The following is an 18,597-nucleotide window of genomic DNA, read 5'->3' as shown; positions in this document are numbered from 1 at the left end:
GTGGTCACTTTGATATTGCACATATATTACAGCCTTTTTTTTTTTTTTTTACATCAAAAAATTCTCACATTTCACTTGTAAATACATGACTTTGTGTAATTAACACCCCTCTATTATATGTAATTTTGCAATGCATATCTCAGCTAATGTTGATCCTGATTATTATTATTTTTTAATTTGGGTGCTTTTGTTGTGCAACTCTCTTGTTTCTTCTCTACATGTGTTGTTGTGATTAGAGGCTCTTCCCCCCCCCTCAGTACTCCCTCTGTGTGATGTGATCATCATGGCCCCCCTGCAAAAAAAAAAAAAAAAAAGCAGAGCTGTGTGTGCCTGCCTTGTATGTATTTATGTGGATCAGGTTCCAGCTTGTTTGGCACCATCCCATATCCTCCTACTACTACCAGGTAGAGTGCGAGGAGCTCGTCTGACTGTCACCACAGGCAGCAGCAGCACTACATAACAGAGAGACACAAGCTGTTATAAACTGTAGGGGGGGGGTTTGCTGATATTTTTGCAAAAGGCGGGTGTGGGTCGCAGATCAGCACGCTGCTGCACTGCCCCTACATTTGCTTAATATTTGATTAGGCATATAAACACCTCAGCTTCTGTAATAAATCATTTGTTTAATAGCCTGGTGGTGTAAAGGGGGGGATCTGAGTGGCTGCTGAGTAACAGCAGGACTGTATAGAAATACCAGGTGCCGCGGTGTGACAGCGGAATGCACAAACACACCCCTCTGCACACGCCCATTGTAGCGCCTTTTCAAAGATTTCGTTGTTTGCGCGCTTGAAAGAGGCTTTGCTCATTGATTCTGGCTCTCTACTTGGGGGGTTAATATCGTGCATGTTTCACGATTGCAGGTACTGCTGCGTGCCCCCAAAACCATGTTTTATGTTTAGGGAATAATTAACAGCGTCCACAGTGTATTTTGCATGTTTTGAATGCTGGATTTGTCTGCAGGATTAATCTGCCCTCTATCCTTTTTTACATGCAGGAGAGATGTGATGCATGTGTTATGTCATACATGGCCAGAACTGTCTTCCTGTGGGAAATCAATAAGCGGACTGCATATATATCATGTGGATTGTATTGATTATTGTTTCAGGACATCTGAGGAATCACAGAAATAAAGCCCCCGTGTCCTTTGTCTTAAACATGCTGTTGTTGTGCAATCATCACTGGTGGCGGTATTAGAGCCCCGGAGGGTCAGCGTGCTGAACACTGTAGATTATAGTGAAAAAAATAAATCTCTGAGCATACAGTTGGCTGGCACACTTCTTTTTTTTTTTTTTTTTTTTACTGTTTGTCAACAGTTCCTCTTTCTAGTAATAGCTCTGTGTTTTTACGCTCCTTATGATGTATTGATGGGTTTTAAATTCTGCATCTGCTTGCAAGTCCTCACACGAAAACACACCAGAGGGGACTCGCAGGAATGTTTTCTCCCTTTTTCTTTTAACAAGTCTCACAAAGTATATATGGGGCTGGGACACTCGTGGTAACGGTGACTGATCAAAGACCCGCACAGGTCACTGAGGTGTGACTGCTCGTCCAGCTCACTGCTCTCTGCCTGTCCTCTTGTCTGTCTGTTCTGACTACTTAAAAGGGCGACCCCCCTCCCCCCCTCCCAACGTATTGGACTTTAAAATGGTTGGAATGTTTTCTGTCTCTGTTTTCTGTTGAAGGTACTGCTGAAAAGTGTGGGTTTTCCCGCCCTCTGTGATTATATAACATGTACCAGCCATTTCCAGCAGCAGCAGCAGCAGCCGAGGCAGGCGCATTAGAAACAGATTTCATGTGCAGGCTGTGCCATGCCCTGTAGATGGTGCCTTTAAGAAAGGAGAAGCTCTTTTAAGAAAATCTTGCCTAATTATGTAGAATTTCCTTCCTGGTATATGTTAGTAATTTAGTTTAAAAATATATTTTATCCCACTTTTAAAGCTTAAAAACAGCACAAACTGATTTCATAAAAAAAGGAAAAATACAACAAATTAGAGTTACATAAATGATAAAACCATGTCAATTAGATAACAGACTATAACAATGTTAAAATGAAATTAATCATTAAAATCTGCAATGAGAAAAACAATGATGTAATTTCACAAACATTTAGAGACAAAGGCAGCTGTTCATGTCAGGGTCGTATGGACAGCATGAAGTTAGCGACTAATCTCTGATACAAGGTTCTTAAACCAATACATGCGATTATTTTAACAGTGTTTTTCATCGATTTAATTCCTCTAATAGATTTGTGTCATGTGTGATTTTTATGCCTCTCCTCCATGTTTGCCGACCTGCAGTTTCCTCCATAAAAACACGTCTCTCTTTCTGTGCGTCCCAACAGGCCAGGTGAGCCGCTCGGCCCTGAAACAGCCTCGGAGTTGTAACATCTTCAAAGCACTCTTCTGTTGCCTCCAAGCTCAGGATGGCCCCAAACCACAGCCACCACTGCCGCCACCTTCCCAGCAGGCCTTGCTGGAGTCACAGGAAAATGGGACGGTTGTCAAGGTAACACCATTCCAGCAAGAAGATCACACCACTAAAAAACAATTTGAAAAAAACCCTCTCGGTGCGGTCCCTGCCTTTATTTTTGTTTATTTAAGATTGCACTTCCTTGTTGCACCAACACACACACACACACACACACACACACACACACACACACACACACACATAGAGCATAAAGGAGGATGTGTTTGGATAGTTTGGCCATCTGTAGGATTGTCGTAAAAATTCACTTATTATCATCTTCAAGCGATCTTCTTCTTCTTTTTTTTTTTTTTTTTACAACTGTGCACTAAAAAACCCGAGGGCTGCACCTGCTCCGAACGTCTTGAAAGCTAACCGCAACTGTCTGCGGATATGGAATCGCTTTGATGTTCACACTTGATCCTCCAAGGAAGATAAGAGCGACAGTGTGACGATCACTCCTTCAGGACAACATTTAGAGAGAGAGAGAGAGAAGAGAGAGTGGTGTATTGTTAACCAGTAATTGCTGAGGTGGATGAAAATAAAGCCTCAAAGCGGCGGCTGCACGCAGCTGGCAAACACTGTCAGCCAGATTTAGAAACCATGTAAGTAGCATTTTGAGGCGATGCCATGTTTCTTAACATTGAGGCCCGTCCACCGGTGTGTCAGGAAGAAAAACATGAAGTAGTGTTTTTACGGCCTGCACATTGACTGTCAGGCGCACACTGAAATAAAGCCATATTAGAAGTTGGCCTTGTTGCCGTGGGTTGTTGTTGTTGCTCATGGACATCAGGCGTTGGAGTCTTAATTTGAACCTCCTCATGAGCTGTTTCGTTTAGTAATATTTGAGCAATTACTGCCAGCTTGATCATAAAGAGAGAGTAAAACAAAATGGGACTCCAGGTATTGAAAAGGAGATTATTAGAAATTCAGTATGTTAGCTGTGCAGGTGAGTCTCTGCAGAGGTGTGTTTTTGGGGAAGTTTAATGAAACAGGCTGACCACAGAAGCCGCTGCAGTTAATACAATAAAGCTCAAACGTACATCCATGCACACATACATGATGCGCGTCTACAGTCTAATTTCCCACAGGTGGAATCAAAACAGCCGTACTGTACTTTCAGGTTTAATCATCCTGATCAGCACAGAAGAAGATAAATGATGCACCTGCGTGTTTTGTGTTTTGTGCACCATTAAAATAAATCTTCATGTGTCTCCTCAGCAGTATGAGCCCAGCCTCCTGCCTGAGATAGAGGACCAGGACCAGGGGAAGATCTGTGTGGTCATAGACCTGGATGAGACCCTGGTGCACAGCTCATTCAAGGTACCAACACCACATATACTCATTCCTATAGATATGTGTAATATCTATGTTTTAAGTAATCATTGTTTGACCACAATGATCGGTTTATGCATATATTTATCATTTTGAATTTTGATTTAAATCTCTGACAGGGACGATGCAGTTTAACATAGTTCCTGTACAGATTGTGAAGCTGATTATTGTTCATAACTTCTGCTAATTTCCAATTCTCGTCCCTTGTTGGGCTTTGACATACACAGTGTAATCAAATGTTCTTCATAACAGATGATTAATCTGATTATTTTCCTGACCAATCACGTGGCGCTCTGACTTATTCAAGAACAGAAAATGGAGAAGAGCGAGAATAAATAATCACAGAGAGTTTCCCAAAGTCCAAGGCGACTTCCTCAAATGTCTCTTTTTGTCCTCAAACCACAGACATTTTGTCTTTCGTGGATATCGGTTAGTCATTAGGTCTGTAACAGGTCAGAAAGAATGGTGACAAATCTGTTGATTGGTTTTCTCCATAAGCCAACATGTAGTCAAAAAAATGTCTCCTTTCATCCACAAACCAAAGATAGTCCTTTCAACCCTTTTTCACGAGTCATCGGTTTGTTTTTTTCTCTTCTGTAACATGGAAGAAATTGGTGGAAAAAAGTCGACCAGTGTCTCTGAAATCAACCTCAAATGCCGTGATGTGTCCACAAATATTCAGTGAACTGTCTTAGAGGAGCAAAAAAAAACAGGAAACACATGAAGAGCAGAATGACTTCAAACTGGTTATCAGAAAATGTGAGATTAATTTAATAGTTTACGTGTCGATATATCCTTGCATTCCTTCATCACAGCCTTCACATGTGCTTAAATAAAATCTAGAGGATGAGGTTCTGTTTGTGTAGGCTGTGCGCTGTGATTTATGGCAACCGTGCTTCACTCGTTATGTAATGCCATGTGAATGTACACATGAGAACGAGCATGCCAACCCTCTCTCCCTCTCTGTGTTCTCCCTGCAGCCCATTAGTAATGCAGACTTCATCGTGCCTGTGGAGATAGAGGGGACCACACACCAGGTAAAAACTACTGTGTGTGTGTGTGTGTGTGTGTGTGTGTGTGTGTGTGTGTGTGTGTGTTTGCAGTGGAGGAGGGGGGTTGTGTTTGTGTATGTATGTTGATGTGCTCACAGCGGTTGCTGAGCTTAAAAAAAAAAAAAAAAAGGGATGGGTCTTGTAACTGATCAGCCTGGAGTTCGCTGTGACGGGAGCACAGAGCCCTCTACTGACCAGATGTTGAACAGAGAGTCACAAGTGGAAGCATTAACAGAAAAAAGAAGATTTATTTCTGCTCAGCTCTTCTTTAAATGTCATAAATAAGTGATAAACCGACTCTGTGAAGAAGACCTGCAGCGTGAAATGGACCTCTTCAGAGCAGAGCGTCTCCCTGTTGGACATGTGGAAATGTAATCAAGTCAGAAATGTGAGTCCTGGGACCCCGTGTGCAGGATCCTCCAGTGGGCCTCTGCCTGGTTCAAGTAATCCAGGATAGGCTGGTTAACACTGGCACGGCCTATTCTTGATTACTTGTTTCAGGAACCGGCCATTAGCAGCCGACGGATGAGGAGAACAAGTTAATGGGACTAATGCTAAAGACGATTAAAATCTGCTCGTGTAGGCTGCTTCCTGATTGAGCGTTTTGTTTTTGCAGGTGTACGTCCTGAAGAGGCCGTATGTGGACGAGTTCCTGCAGAGGATGGGAGAGCTGTTTGAATGTGTGCTGTTTACAGCCAGCCTCGCAAAGGTACTTTACATCAGAAAGATCCTGAAAATAGATGTTCATATTTTATTCAGCGCCGGGTTTCTGCTGTTTGATCTTTGATGTAATGTCTGATCCTTCAGATGTTGTTGTGCTTTCTCTTGTCTCTTAGTTCTCCTCTTCATAGTGATAGCAGCTGCTTAACATGCTGTTAGTCGGCTCATAGTGAACACCCGGCTGAAGTGTGAAGCCCCAGTTTGTTTTCTGTGTTCATCTGGAGTGGGTTGTAGTCGCCCTGTATTAGTTTGATTCAAAACAAGTAGGGCGATTAATTAGAACTGCTGGTTATCATCAAGAGAAATTCTAATAAAATGAAACGATATCAGAAAGCAAAAAAAATGAATCTTCAAATCGCTCCTTTGTTCAAATCAAATTCCCAAAGATTCTGCATCCACTATCAAAAATGAGAAATTAAAGTAGGTCATCTTCACCTCTCAGAAGCTGGAATCATCGACCTTTCTGCTTTAAAAAACGATTCATTGATTATCCAAATAATCCATCTACCAGTTGATTATTTATCTAATAGTTGCTCTCTCTAAATGTGATGTGATAACTAGGATGATGATATTCATGCTTCACTAAGTCACTGGGGATCGCACCGCCTCAAACCCAGCTGTTAATAAATGTTTACACACACAAACAGCCACAGTGTGACTGCTGAATAGCTAACTGAGCTAACTGAGCTAACAGTCAAAGCTTATGTAAGCTTGATGTCATACGACCCATTTAAACCAAGACAAATGTTTATCCCTCTTTGTAGGCTGCTATTTTTAACCTCTTCATTCTGTTTTTATGTCCTGTTTTTTTTTTTATTATTACATAATGCAGATTTAAAATGCAAATTTAATAGAAGACTGGAAAAAAATACACCTTTTGGTTAGCTCTGGTGCATTTACAGTTGATGTTGATCAATGCGCATCGTCTCAAACAGTAAACCTTTGTAGGTTTTAAAGCTCTTGTGAGGAGTTTTGAGCTGATTCTGAATCAGACTGTGGTTAGAATATGATCTACCAAAGCAAACACACCCTCAGTGACAACATGTGTTATATCCATATGGTTATTTTTTATGTCTGAAAATGCTGCGACGGGGTCGGTGTCTGACATTGATTCAAAGTACGCTGCAGAAACAGATTTACACAAACATTTTCTGAACGATACATTTGACTTTTTTAAAGAAAGCACGATGAGATTCTTTGTTAAAAACAGGACAAAATCTGCAAAAAACTCAAAGGTAGCATTTTTGCCCTAGTGAGAGACGAGACCAAGACCATAAATATCAATAAAAAAATCATCATCTTGTGTGCAGGACGGGGTCGTATCACTCACTTAGACCGGAACATTGGGAAGGTTGAGACAGTAACCATGGGATGAAAATCAAATTATGAATGAATTGAATTTATTTGTTTGTTTAGAAAGAGGCATGGTGGTCTTGATTTAAAATCCAGAGTCCTCCCAGTCTGAGACCGGGACAAGACTGAGTCAAAATTATTTTGATTCCGAGACGAGGAGAAACCTTCAAAAAGAGGTCTCGAGACAGAGAGCGATTTTGAGTCTTACAACACTACTTTGTCCACAGGGGGCGCCAAAATCAACTCGAATTAAAAGTTCCTCTCAGGAGTTTTTAATCAGCATTTCCAAAAACACAAAATAAATTACTTCAGTTAACATTATTTACACTGTCAGCCCGATCGATCTGCACAAACTGCAACGCTGAAGTGAGCATGATGAAGAATTTCCTGTGACGTTACTCTGAAACGATTGAGTTTTGCAGCGTGGTTGTGATTCTACTTTGAATTCCTGAAGTTGACGTCTCACTTTATTTAACTTTGATTCTGACTTTACGACACAATTAACAGATTAATTCAAAGTAGAGGGGACAACCCAATCCAGATGTGTTCATTTCAGATGCTGTTTCTATGCTGTTTATAGAAAGTGCTTCATTAGTCCAAACCTGACACCCCTCCCTCCCTCTCCCCCCCGCTCTCCCTCTCCTGCTCTCTTCACCCCTCCACCCCGTCCTCCCTCAGTACGCAGACCCAGTGACGGACCTGCTGGATCACTGTGGGGTATTCAGGACTCGGTTATTCCGGGAGTCTTGTGTTTTCCACCAGGGCTGCTACGTCAAAGATTTGAGTCGCCTGGGCCGAGACCTTCACAAAACCCTCATCCTGGACAACTCTCCTGCCTCCTACATCTTCCACCCTAATAATGCTGTGAGTTCTGATCTGCGTCTACGTCCTCCTTGTGTTGAAAACAGCTCTGACAGTTTTGACAAAATAATGATGGAAATAAACACACAGTTGTACTAAAGTCTGGAGCTGGTTTTCTCCAGATCTTGAAGCTTGACGAGGAGAATCTTTGAGTGTTATTAGTTCTTACAAAAAGGATGAATCATGCAGAATAAAAACAGATTGCTCATCATGTTGAAGGAGCTGTCAAAGAGCTTCAGATAGCAGAGTGAGCCCTGGATGTTCTGACCGCTAAGACATTTACAAACTCCGATTTTTATCCTGATTTTAGGAGTAAATAATGATGTTAGTCGTTTATAAACCTTCATATTCTATATAAAGAAATAAAAACCTAAGATAACTAAAATATACATCCAGTTACTTTCATTATTGAATATTTAGTTTTATAAATCAAAATGTAAGAGGTGCCGGTAGAATAGTGGTTAATGTGTGCGCCCCATGTACGGAGGCTGTTGTCCTCCAAGCGGGCGCCCCGGTTCAAATCCGACCTGTGGCTCCTTTACCGCATGTCATTCCCTACTCTCTCCCTCTCTCTGATTTCTGTCTCTATCCATCCACTGTCCCGTCTGTAAAATAAAGGCATAAAAAGCCCCAAAATAAACTTGAAAAAAAAGAAATAAAAAGCCTAAAACTAACCTAAGATAACTCAAACTTACATTCAGTTTACTTTTATTTTTAACTTTAGACAAAAGCTGTGTATAGGTCATTTAATAGAAATTAAAATGTGAAAAAAAAATCTGCGTTTTACCCAAAATGTTGAATCTATCATCTGACTAGTTGCAGACATATTGCTTCACTTGTAATCCTTATTTACGGCACATCATCACCTCTGGTTAAATAGTATTCCTCTTTAAATATTCAGCAGTTAATTTGATTATCTTAGCTTTAAAAAGCCTGTTGTTTTTAGTAATATGTATATATTTTTCTACGTCAGGTTCCTGTCGTGTCATGGTTCGACGACGTGGACGACGCTGAGCTGCTCAACCTTCTGCCTGTGTTTGAAGAACTTAGTCAAGCTGATAATGTTTACGACCGGCTGGACCAGCTCCGTGGACAGTAGAGACGCTCTGATCGGTTCAGAGCTCCAGCTTGAAAACTTCTTCAGCTACAACAGAAACCCTTTTTTTTTTTTTTTTTTTCATTTACATCTCGAATAGATACTTAAGAGTTTACAGACTCTGCTCTCCAAGCCTCTGCACAAAATCCTCTGTTTAGAAAATCGTATTATCTCGGGGTTAAGGAAATTCCAAGGCTGTAAAAACAACACAATGTGTTTGGCTGAAGTGAAACTATAGATTACAATCTGAGGCCTTTCCTCCCAACCTCAGCGCTGACATTGTTGACAACCACTATTTGAAAGAACGCTGAGAAAGAGCGGAAAAACAACCAAAGCAGTCCCATCACAATCACTCCAGTCAATATTCAAGTGGTGATGTTGCCAAAGCAGAAGCCTGCCTGCCTGCCTGCCTGCCCTGACTTGACTTTTTTGGACTTTTGTGTTTTTTTATTATTGTGCCTTCACGGAACAACAAGAAAAAAACATCAGCTCTTTTTTTAAAATTTCCACCAGATTTTATACATTTATTGATTTCTTTTTTATAGGTTGTTTTATAAGGAAGTCTATTTTTTAAACAGTGAACGTGGTTCTTCTATGCAACCCATGGACAGTACCTCCTGAGTAGCCAGTCAATAATTGCATTCAGCAGATGTAAACATTACTGTGTAGCCTTATTCACCTGTAAATGAGCGAACAAACAAAGTGTATTTTACCTATTTGTACTATAAGCATACTTTCTAGACAACAAGTATACATCAGAAGCGGTCAGTTTTGATATGTTGTAAGTAAACAGGGTGAAATCTTGTCTTTGATGGTCCGTTGAAAAGCAGACACACTGGATTATGTTGGCACATAGGACGACCAGATATGCCACCGTTTTCAGTCAAGGTTTGAATAATAGTTCACTTGTTACCGTGTTTTCTTGTATTACTATATGACAAACAACTTGCACTTGTTTTTTTATTGACAGTGCTGAACGTAAAAAAAAAAAACTGTGCCTTTGAAATTCGGACAGAGAATGGTGTTCTGCCTGAAAAGAGATTTGTAGGCCCTACACAGTCTGATGTGTCATGCTGAGCGTGAGTAAACACTGTCAAGAGCAAGTGTAATGCCATGTGGCTGTGGTACTTGCAGTGCAACACTTGAAAAATATCAAATTTGATTTTTTTTTAAAGCATGTGTGAGCGTTTTGTTTCTGTATTTATTGGCCAAAAACATGTATTGTCCAGTAATCCGTTGGCCTAGTTTGAGGCCGGCCTTGTGTTTAACTGTTTTATCTGTGCCTCGATTTTCTGTCAAAGCTAAAGATAATCCAAAAAAAAAAAAAAAACATCAGCAGTTAAATCACACACATGTTATCAAATCAATAAATCCTGCAAGTTTGTATTTTTCATTTTGAATTCAGTACTTTAGTTTTGTTGGGGTTTAAGTCTGGGTAATATGTATTTTTTTCTATGTTTAATGTCTGATGCAATTATTGCCTGCATGTTAACTAGTTAAATATGACAATAAAAATTGTACCAGTTGTGATGACCAAAAGTATTCGTTTGAGACTGTCACAATTTGTCTTGTTTGTTTCCAAATCAATCCAAAACTCATTTTGTCTACTTGATCTGACCAAAACTCTAAAGGACAAGGTGCTACCACTTTTTATTTTCTAATAAAAAATGGTTATATTAAGCTGTTCTCGTGTGCTCTTTGTTCCTGTCACACATTGTGAGTTTGTGAGTAAGACACAAAATGTTTTGAAGTCGTTGAAGTAGTCATACACACATCCCTGGGATACTACACTTTAGTGCAAAGGTAATTAGTTTGATATTTGTCAGAACTACTTGAACAAATGAATACTATTACATTTTAACATGCAAAATTGTTATAAAACACTTTTAAAATTAAACTGTGGCCCATATTTAGCTTTAGTCCTACAGAATAACAATTGTTTAGTATATATTGATTAGTTACACATTATTACCAACTATATAGTGTACATTTTAGAGTACACTATCAGACTTTTTACATTTATCGGATTCCAATTGTTACTTTAAGATTATATAAAGCATGTGAAGTTTATTTTTATTTTTTATTAATTGAAGCTGTAGATGTTAAATTTTCTTAATTGTTTTAAAAATTATGAGACTTTCCTTAAATATATAATTTTTAAAATAAGAAAATGTAAAATATTAAATTAAAAAATATATAAATATTTGTCAAGTTGAAAGCGTCGCACGCAGTTCCACGACGCGTCATAATCAAACGTCATAATATTGATATCAATCTTCAATCATTGTACACTGTAACTTCTATGCTCGCATTATCTATTTAATTCAGCTCGATTAAACAAATATAATAATAGTCGTTGTTTCATAGTGTTTATTTAAACTCATAGTCCGGGAAACATCAACAATGAAATCGTCGAAAAAAGAAATATTTCGATGTTTTTCTTCTAACCGTTTATGATGGTGCTTCGTCTAAATTTATGAGTCGGCCATTTTAGGTGTACCAGGGACATTAATCGGTAACACCAGGAAGTGCCTGTTAATATAAAGGTTTCTTAACAATGCCACTTTGTAAAGAATAAAAAATACTTAAAAATATTTTTAAATGTAAAATAGACGATATATGTATTCATGTTGTTTAATTTCGTTGACTAATGATTTTACTTTGGGACTACAAATATCTGGGCGTTTCCATGGTGACGTCACGTGAGCTGACTGACACGTACTGTTTTGGTTTAGAAAAAAGGAAAAAAAGAAAAAGTGAAGCCGGAAGAAGAAAGACAGACAAACAGAAAGCTCGGAGCTCAGGAGGGCTAAAGACGTAGGTGCCTTTGTGATATCATGCGGAGCCCTCGTTTATAATCATGTTAACATTATCTGTTAAATTAGCAGCTTTATGTGTTGTTTCTGGAGCATAAATGACACGTCGAATCGTGTCGACAGGCGGTTAGCTTAGCTGGTCAGGAGGCTTCGTATTACAGCTACATGTTAGCAACGTTAGCTGTTAGCATGTTAGCACGTCTAACACATTTGTTTTATCGCTTTAACTTCACTACGCCAACAATATTAGTTATTATTATTATTGTTCCTTTGTTGTTACCAGCTAACAGCTATGAAACGATTTGATAGCATGACATAACAAACGTTTTTAGCTCTTTTATCGTGATTTTGTGCTATTTATGACTTGTAGCGTTAGCCTGTTGGGAAATGTAATGAAGTGAAACTCTTATCTAACTACGCACTTATGACCGGAAGTGGAAGTATAAATAGTTTTTATAATAATAATAAAAATAATAATATTAGTCATTTATGTTAATACTACAACGTAGTAAAAATCATATATTCAAGGTTTTAGGTAGAAGCTACATGTAATATTGTAACATATACATTACAATATTTTTATTAATATTTATCTATTTATTATAGAGTTATTGTATATTATTATATATTTATTATATAGTTATTTGTTGGTAAAATAACAATAATCTGATAATGGTTTTTGATTCTATACTGTTGGAAATTTCGTGCCATTTTTTTGTGTGTTTGTAAAATATGTTTGAGTTTTTAATTAGTGTATTTTATTTCTGTTTTTATTTGATGTGTTTCTGTTCAGAGTTCACCACATTCAAGAGTCTCTTTGGGTTTCTATCCCTGGTTCCATCATGAACGTGTTTGACCGCAACATCAACTTTGATGCTCTCTTCAAGTTCTCTCAGATGTAAGTCAGCGCTCTGTCAGTCAGTCGTGTACTTTATCAGTTACATATCTGAAGTTTCCATTGCCTGCTCATTCATTGTAACCTGTGTTTGCAGATCTCATTCCACACAGGTGCACTTGAAGAATGTGTACTCCAGCCTGGCTGTTTGTATGTTTGTGGCTGCAGCCGGCTCCTACGTCCATGTGGTCACACGCCTCTTTCAGGTAATAATGAGATGTAACAGAGTCTTCAAGTAGTTAATTTACAAAAGTACAGTACTAATCAAACATGTGTGCATTAAGGTCAGTTAGCTAGTGGTTGAAAGATGTATGTAGATAGATAGAATCTTTATTATCATTGTACACAAGGACACAACAAAACTTTGTTAGCAGCAATCTTCAACAGCAGCGTTTACAAAAACAACAACAACAAAAATCTATTTGTGGTGATATGAGAGAGAAGTATGCAAAAAGTGGCCAGAGCCGTTGCTGTTCAGTGAATGAATGATAATAATAATAAATAAATAGACAGTTGTGGTGGCTGAAAGAATATATACAGTTATTATTTTGCAGTGACTGATTAATTAAACAAATATAAATATAGAGATATAGTGCAAATAAGTGAAGTTATAGTGTAGTGAAAGAGTATATACAGTTATTATTGTGCAGTGACTGAATGAATAAATAAATAAATAGACAATTATAAAGCAGTGAATTACAAAGTTATTGCACAAGTAATATTGAACAGTTTATTGTTTCAGAAAAGTTCAATTTTGCAACCCATTAGAACTTTGTAGATCATTTATTTTGAAGCTAGGCGTTACCCAGGTCCAGTGTGTATTCGGCTTTGGTTGATGGCTAACCGGATGTTATGCTTCTCTTCCCTTGATTTGTTGTCACTACTCTACAAGTAGAGTGCATACCAAGTTTCTTATTCACCTTCATCTGTGTTTCATGTGACAACAGCATTCGTCTGTGTAGGAAACAAACTGAAAGTGTTTGGATGTTCTGCAGGCTCATGGGGGGTTGTTGTTTTAGAAGATACTGAATGGGTAACACATGAAAAGTGAATCATATACAGTAGTAAAAAAGTAATCTGGAAAACCTTGTTTGTTAGGATTTAGAAAGGGAGGAAAAAACTACAATAAATGAAAGATCTAGTAAGCAGCACAGGTCCAAGTACAGCTCTGTGATTTCACAGCCAGATGTTGAGATAAGACCGAAGTCTGTTTGTCTGGTAGAAACATTTCTGTCTTATCTTACCATTGTATTGCGAGATCTGTTTTCTTGTTTAACCAGCTGCTCTGAGAAACAGACATTTCAAATGTTTGAAAGGAATGTAAAACATTCTTTAAAAAAAGGTTATCATGGTCCAAGACTTGGATGTGGCTCAGTGATTTCTATCAGTGACATTTTTTGCGCTTGTTTTCAGGGCGGCATACTGTCAGTGCTCGCGTCCCTGGGGATGATGTTTTGGCTCGCCATGACACCCCACAACTCCGAGACGGAGAAGAAGAGACTCGCCATCCTCGCAGGATTTGCCTTCTTCACAGGTGAAGTTCTGATGTTGTGGGAATATGAACTTATTACTATTGCACATGATCTGAGATTTCTTTGTGAATTTAAAGACACATGAGTCTAAACGCTGTGTTTGCCTTTCTCTCTCCCTCTGCAGGCGTCGGCCTCGGCCCCACACTGGACTTTGTCATCGCTATCAATCCAAGGTGTGTGAAAGGTTACTGACTGTTTAATGTCTACGCACAAGCAGTGAGCAGTTAGCTGAGTAAAAGTTAAACATTACATCCACAAAACCTTATTTTTAAACCAAACAAAAATGAGAATCTGGTCTCTGCACATTGAATTAAAAATTTGTTTTTGGGGCGATGGTGGCCTAGCGGTCAGTGCGCATGCCCCATTTACTGAGGCATAGTCCTAACACCCCAATCTCTGACTCCATCCACTGTCCTGTCTTTAAAATAAAGGTATAAAAATCCAAAATATACTTTAAAAAAATCTGTTTTAACTGAGGCCTTACTGGTTTGTTCTGGTTTGTTTCTCCCCAGCATCATTGTGACGGCCTTCATGGGAACCTCTATGATCTTCATCTGCTTCACTCTCAGCGCTCTCTATGCCAAACGCAGGAGCTACCTGTTCCTGGGAGGTAAACGCAGTTTATTAAACGTTGTATATTTTTTCCATTTTTTAATCCAAAGTCATGTTTTCTTCAGAATCTATTTGTGGTTAAAATAACCAAAAACCCCTGAAGCACTTATCATCTCTTCTTCTGTTGCTGCTTCACTGTGCAGAACAAGGAGCTTTGTTTTGATCAGTAGCTTCTTTGAGAAACCTGCATTGTTCTGTGCCTCAATTAGGAAGATATAATAACTCAGCAGACATTTTTAGACTGTCCTCTGACTCAGGTATTTCAGTAAAAATAAACGTAGGTACCTGTCTCTTCTACAGTCTGTGGAAAGACCGTACAATGATACATGGCTTCATGACATCCAATGTTTGGATTGCTTCCTACATTTTTTTTCTGGCTAACTCAGCAACAGAATAAAGCTTTTGTGTTGTAAAATTAATGGGACAATAAAAACGGTTTGAATAAGGCTGTTTAATGGTGCCATCACAACCTTTGAAAAGTCCTAAAGGAAGAGTTTACCAACTGTGGATTTTTCTCAGTTGATAGAATTTAAACAGGTAAACACTTACACCTGCTTTATGACAAAGGGAGACATGTAAATCTCCTCTTATCATTTATGGGACTCGTAAGGATTTCCTTACTGCATACTTTTCTTTATTCACTTAACTCTGACCTTAACTTCTTCTTCTCAGGCACACTGATGTCCGGTCTCTCCCTGCTCTTCCTGATGTCCGTGATGAACATGTTCGTTGGCTCTGTGATGCTGTTTAAGGTAGCTGAGCTTCCATTAGCCTTACAGTTTTATAACCTCTGTGTCATTGTGCTGTGTTAATTCAGTTTCTTTGTCTCTGGTGACAGGCACACATGTACCTGGGGCTGCTCATCATGTGCGGCTTCGTCCTGTTTGACACTCAGCTCATCATTGAAAAGGCAGAAAACGGAGACAAGGATTACGTCTGGTGAGGACTCGACTGATGTTTCTATTGGCTCACAGCGTACATACTATAGCTAGGGATGTGCGTGTTTAGTCAGCTAAACACCAGCCCAACAAGTTATTAACATTTTTAAATATTGGCCCTCGATGCCGGTCAAACTGCAGCACTAACCAGGCTGTAGCCCCGCTTGATTGGCCCGCTCTCTGTGCTCTACTACCCAGATGTAAACAAGCTCAGTGAACAGATAGCATCTTGTTGGAGCAGTGCGGTTTGGCAGTATTTTCATCTAGAAAACTGAGATAAAAATGTTTGTAGGCTTTGTCAGGTAAAACTGGATTATCAAAGTGATTGATGCGTAGCTATATTTAGCACCGGTATGTGGATTTAAGGAGGACTGAGGGTTGGTGGTGCTAGCACTGCACATGCAACACATGCTAATCCGGATTAAATATTTATATATAAATGGTGTTCAGTTTGACAGTTTACTGAGTGTTCTTTACCTTTGGACTAGTTGGTTGTTCTGAATTTAAACTTGTGTTTAAGCGATCAGGAAATGAGTGGATTAGGAAATAACTCGTCTAGGAAACTCCCTACTCGTGAACGAAAACAAAAACAATGTTTCTTGTTTGGTAAAACATGGCATCAGTTCTTTGAACTAAAAGAGTCGTTCAGACATATTGAAATGATGATCATTAACATCCAGCTGATCTTTTTTATTCCTTTAGGCACTGTGTGGACTTGTTCCTTGATTTCGTCACCATCTTCAGGAAACTGATGGTCATCCTTGCCATGAATGATAAGGTACCGAGGGTTTTTCTTCTTCTCTCTCAGACGAGTCAAATACGGTCAAATGAAAAGGCTGAACTCAACAACAATGAGTTACTTGTAGAGTTCTTCAACTTCAGCTTTGCTGTTTTTGGTTCTTTTATTTACTGAGAACATCTTCAAACTGATGAAACTGCTTTGATCATAGAAGTGGGAAATCTAGAAACTTTACAATCTTTATTTGTGTAACGTCAATTCATAACTAATGTTATCACTTACAAACAGGTCTATAGTTAGCTAAGGTTCCTGAATCAAGAGTCTGCTCTTTAAGATGAGGTTTAATCACAGCTACTTTAAATGACTGTGTTACGTACTGTTACTGTATCCTGCCAGTGAAGACGTGTGGATCATATCTTATATAGAGCTGCTAACTAAGGGAAAGACTTCCTCAAACAGCCAGTTTGGGATTGGGTCTAAGAGACAGGCTGACGGTTTAGAAGAAGAAATAATCGAGTCTGAAGGGTTAATCTATCTGCATCATTTAATACTTACTATGGTTAAATAGTAAATACAAGTTTAGTCTGGTTTATCTCAAACTTCAGTGGATCACTTTTGTGTTTCTAATTCTGTTTCTTTGTGTCTGTTTTTCTCAGGACAAGAAGAAAGAAAAGAAGTAAAGCAAAGTGTGAGGAGAGTCTAAACTAATCTGTGAGATAAAGGCACAATCTGCGCTGCACTTGGTGCTTTTCACTTTCTGTCTTCATTTATTGAATTAACTTCCTCTGTGGTCTTATATTACTGAGAAAAAAAATCTTTGTTTTTTTCTGCTTTTATTTTTTCAAACTTACAACAAAGAGGTTGAATGTAAGTTTTACTGGTAATCTAATGCTAGTCCCATTAAGGCTGTGAATGGATAGAGCAATGCTGCAGTGAACCTGTTCGGCCTGTAGAGGGGAGCGTTGCTTCATAACGCCTCCCTGAAGCTGAGCAGCACTTAAAGAAGGTTTTCATATTTACTGTTATTTAGTGCCATACATTAAGAACATGGTAGGCTCCTTTTTTTTTCTTTTTTTTTAGTGTGAGCTTCTGAGGCTGATCGTTGGTTAATTTGAGTTTCGTGATTTCAGCTTATTTATAGTTTCCCTCAGTTCCCTTTGGTGGAGTGTCACGAGACGTGCTGTCCCATGATTTTGACAACAGATCCCCCTCTCTCTCCCCGCTGAACGAAATCTCCCTGTAATCGTTTTTGTTCCTACACATTGAGTAAGAGCGGTGACGCCTGTCATACCCATAATGAACACTAACTCCATCGCTAGTTTGAGGAGGGAGAGTCGAGCCATCAGTCCACATTTTCAACGTGGGATTAAAAACACACGGGCGACTTCCTCACACCTCTCTCTGTGTACATTTCTCAAAATATCTGTTGTCTAGAAATTAGTTTGCCAAACGATATGATGTTAACCTTATACATTTTTTTGAAGGTGTATACTGTGAAAAATTTATTTTATTGATGTAAAATTGAAACTAATAATTTGATACATTTGCTCAAATAAATGTGTTGAAGGTATTGAAGCATGTTGATGTTGCCTGCAGTGATTCTCAGGAGGAAACGACCACAAGTAAAAGTTGAAAGACTAAAAGTAAATCGCTATATAAATCTAATTTATTATTAAAAGTAATACTTTTTAAATGTTAAGGTGTGAAAATCAGAAGAAAAAATCAGCAGCTGCTTTCAAAACAAGCATTTGATGTTTTCAGCTTCTTAAGATCAGACGCTTTCCTGCTCTTCTCTGTCTTATTGTAACTTGTGTGTTACACTTTTTAGAACAAAACGAGCCGTGTGATGAGGCTCGGGCTTCTGAGAATTTGTGAGGAGCATCAGATGTCAAGATTAATATCAAAAAACAATGTTGGGAAGCCTTCAAAATCTGAAGTGAAATACATTTTTATCATCAAAACGTTCTCTCTACTGTTCATCATGAAAGTACTCATGCTGCAGGAAATGGGTATTTGGAGTGTTTTTTTTAAATACTAATTAATTAACGAGTAAAAAGCAGATTCAGTAATGTTGCTCAGATTGAAGCTAACGCGATGGTTTTTGTGGGGTTTACTCGAGGAGTGTTGACAGGTTTTACAGAGTGCTGCTGCGCCAGAAAGAAAAGGTTGTATAACGCATTTT

The 18,597-nt window shown here is 38.7% G+C and overlaps 2 protein-coding genes across 3 annotated transcripts; both read left to right on the top strand.

Moving 5' to 3' along the window:
* Nucleotides 1-2,238: 2,238 nt before the first annotated feature.
* ctdsp2 (CTD (carboxy-terminal domain, RNA polymerase II, polypeptide A) small phosphatase 2) lies at nucleotides 2,239-10,563 on the top strand. 2 transcript variants are annotated; one of them, XM_061058172.1, is made up of 6 exons: nucleotides 2,239-2,505; nucleotides 3,691-3,789; nucleotides 4,782-4,838; nucleotides 5,470-5,562; nucleotides 7,605-7,790; nucleotides 8,761-10,563. In XM_061058172.1, the coding sequence occupies exons 1-6, from the start codon at nucleotides 2,254-2,256 to the stop codon at nucleotides 8,884-8,886; spliced, it is 813 nt and encodes a 270-aa protein (XP_060914155.1). In that variant the 5' UTR covers nucleotides 2,239-2,253; the 3' UTR covers nucleotides 8,887-10,563. The 2 variants fall into 2 exon arrangements, with proteins under 2 accessions (XP_060914155.1, XP_060914154.1); XM_061058171.1 differs by having other exon boundaries at nucleotides 3,688-3,789.
* A 982-nt stretch (nucleotides 10,564-11,545) lies between these two features.
* Nucleotides 11,546-17,985, top strand: tegt (testis enhanced gene transcript (BAX inhibitor 1)). Its single transcript, XM_061058170.1, has 10 exons — nucleotides 11,546-11,700; nucleotides 12,493-12,597; nucleotides 12,692-12,800; nucleotides 14,008-14,128; nucleotides 14,251-14,299; nucleotides 14,639-14,736; nucleotides 15,411-15,490; nucleotides 15,577-15,677; nucleotides 16,379-16,454; nucleotides 17,072-17,985. Exons 1-10 carry the CDS (start codon nucleotides 11,573-11,575, stop codon nucleotides 17,093-17,095), a joined length of 891 nt encoding a protein of 296 aa, XP_060914153.1. The 5' UTR covers nucleotides 11,546-11,572; the 3' UTR covers nucleotides 17,096-17,985.
* Nucleotides 17,986-18,597: the final 612 nt, after the last annotated feature.

The sequence above is a fragment of the Labrus mixtus genome, chromosome 15 (genome assembly GCF_963584025.1).
Source record: "Labrus mixtus chromosome 15, fLabMix1.1, whole genome shotgun sequence".
Taxonomy (NCBI): domain Eukaryota; kingdom Metazoa; phylum Chordata; class Actinopteri; order Labriformes; family Labridae; genus Labrus; species Labrus mixtus.
Note: the sequence above shows the minus strand (reverse complement) of the source record. Positions and strands in the feature narration are given on the sequence as shown.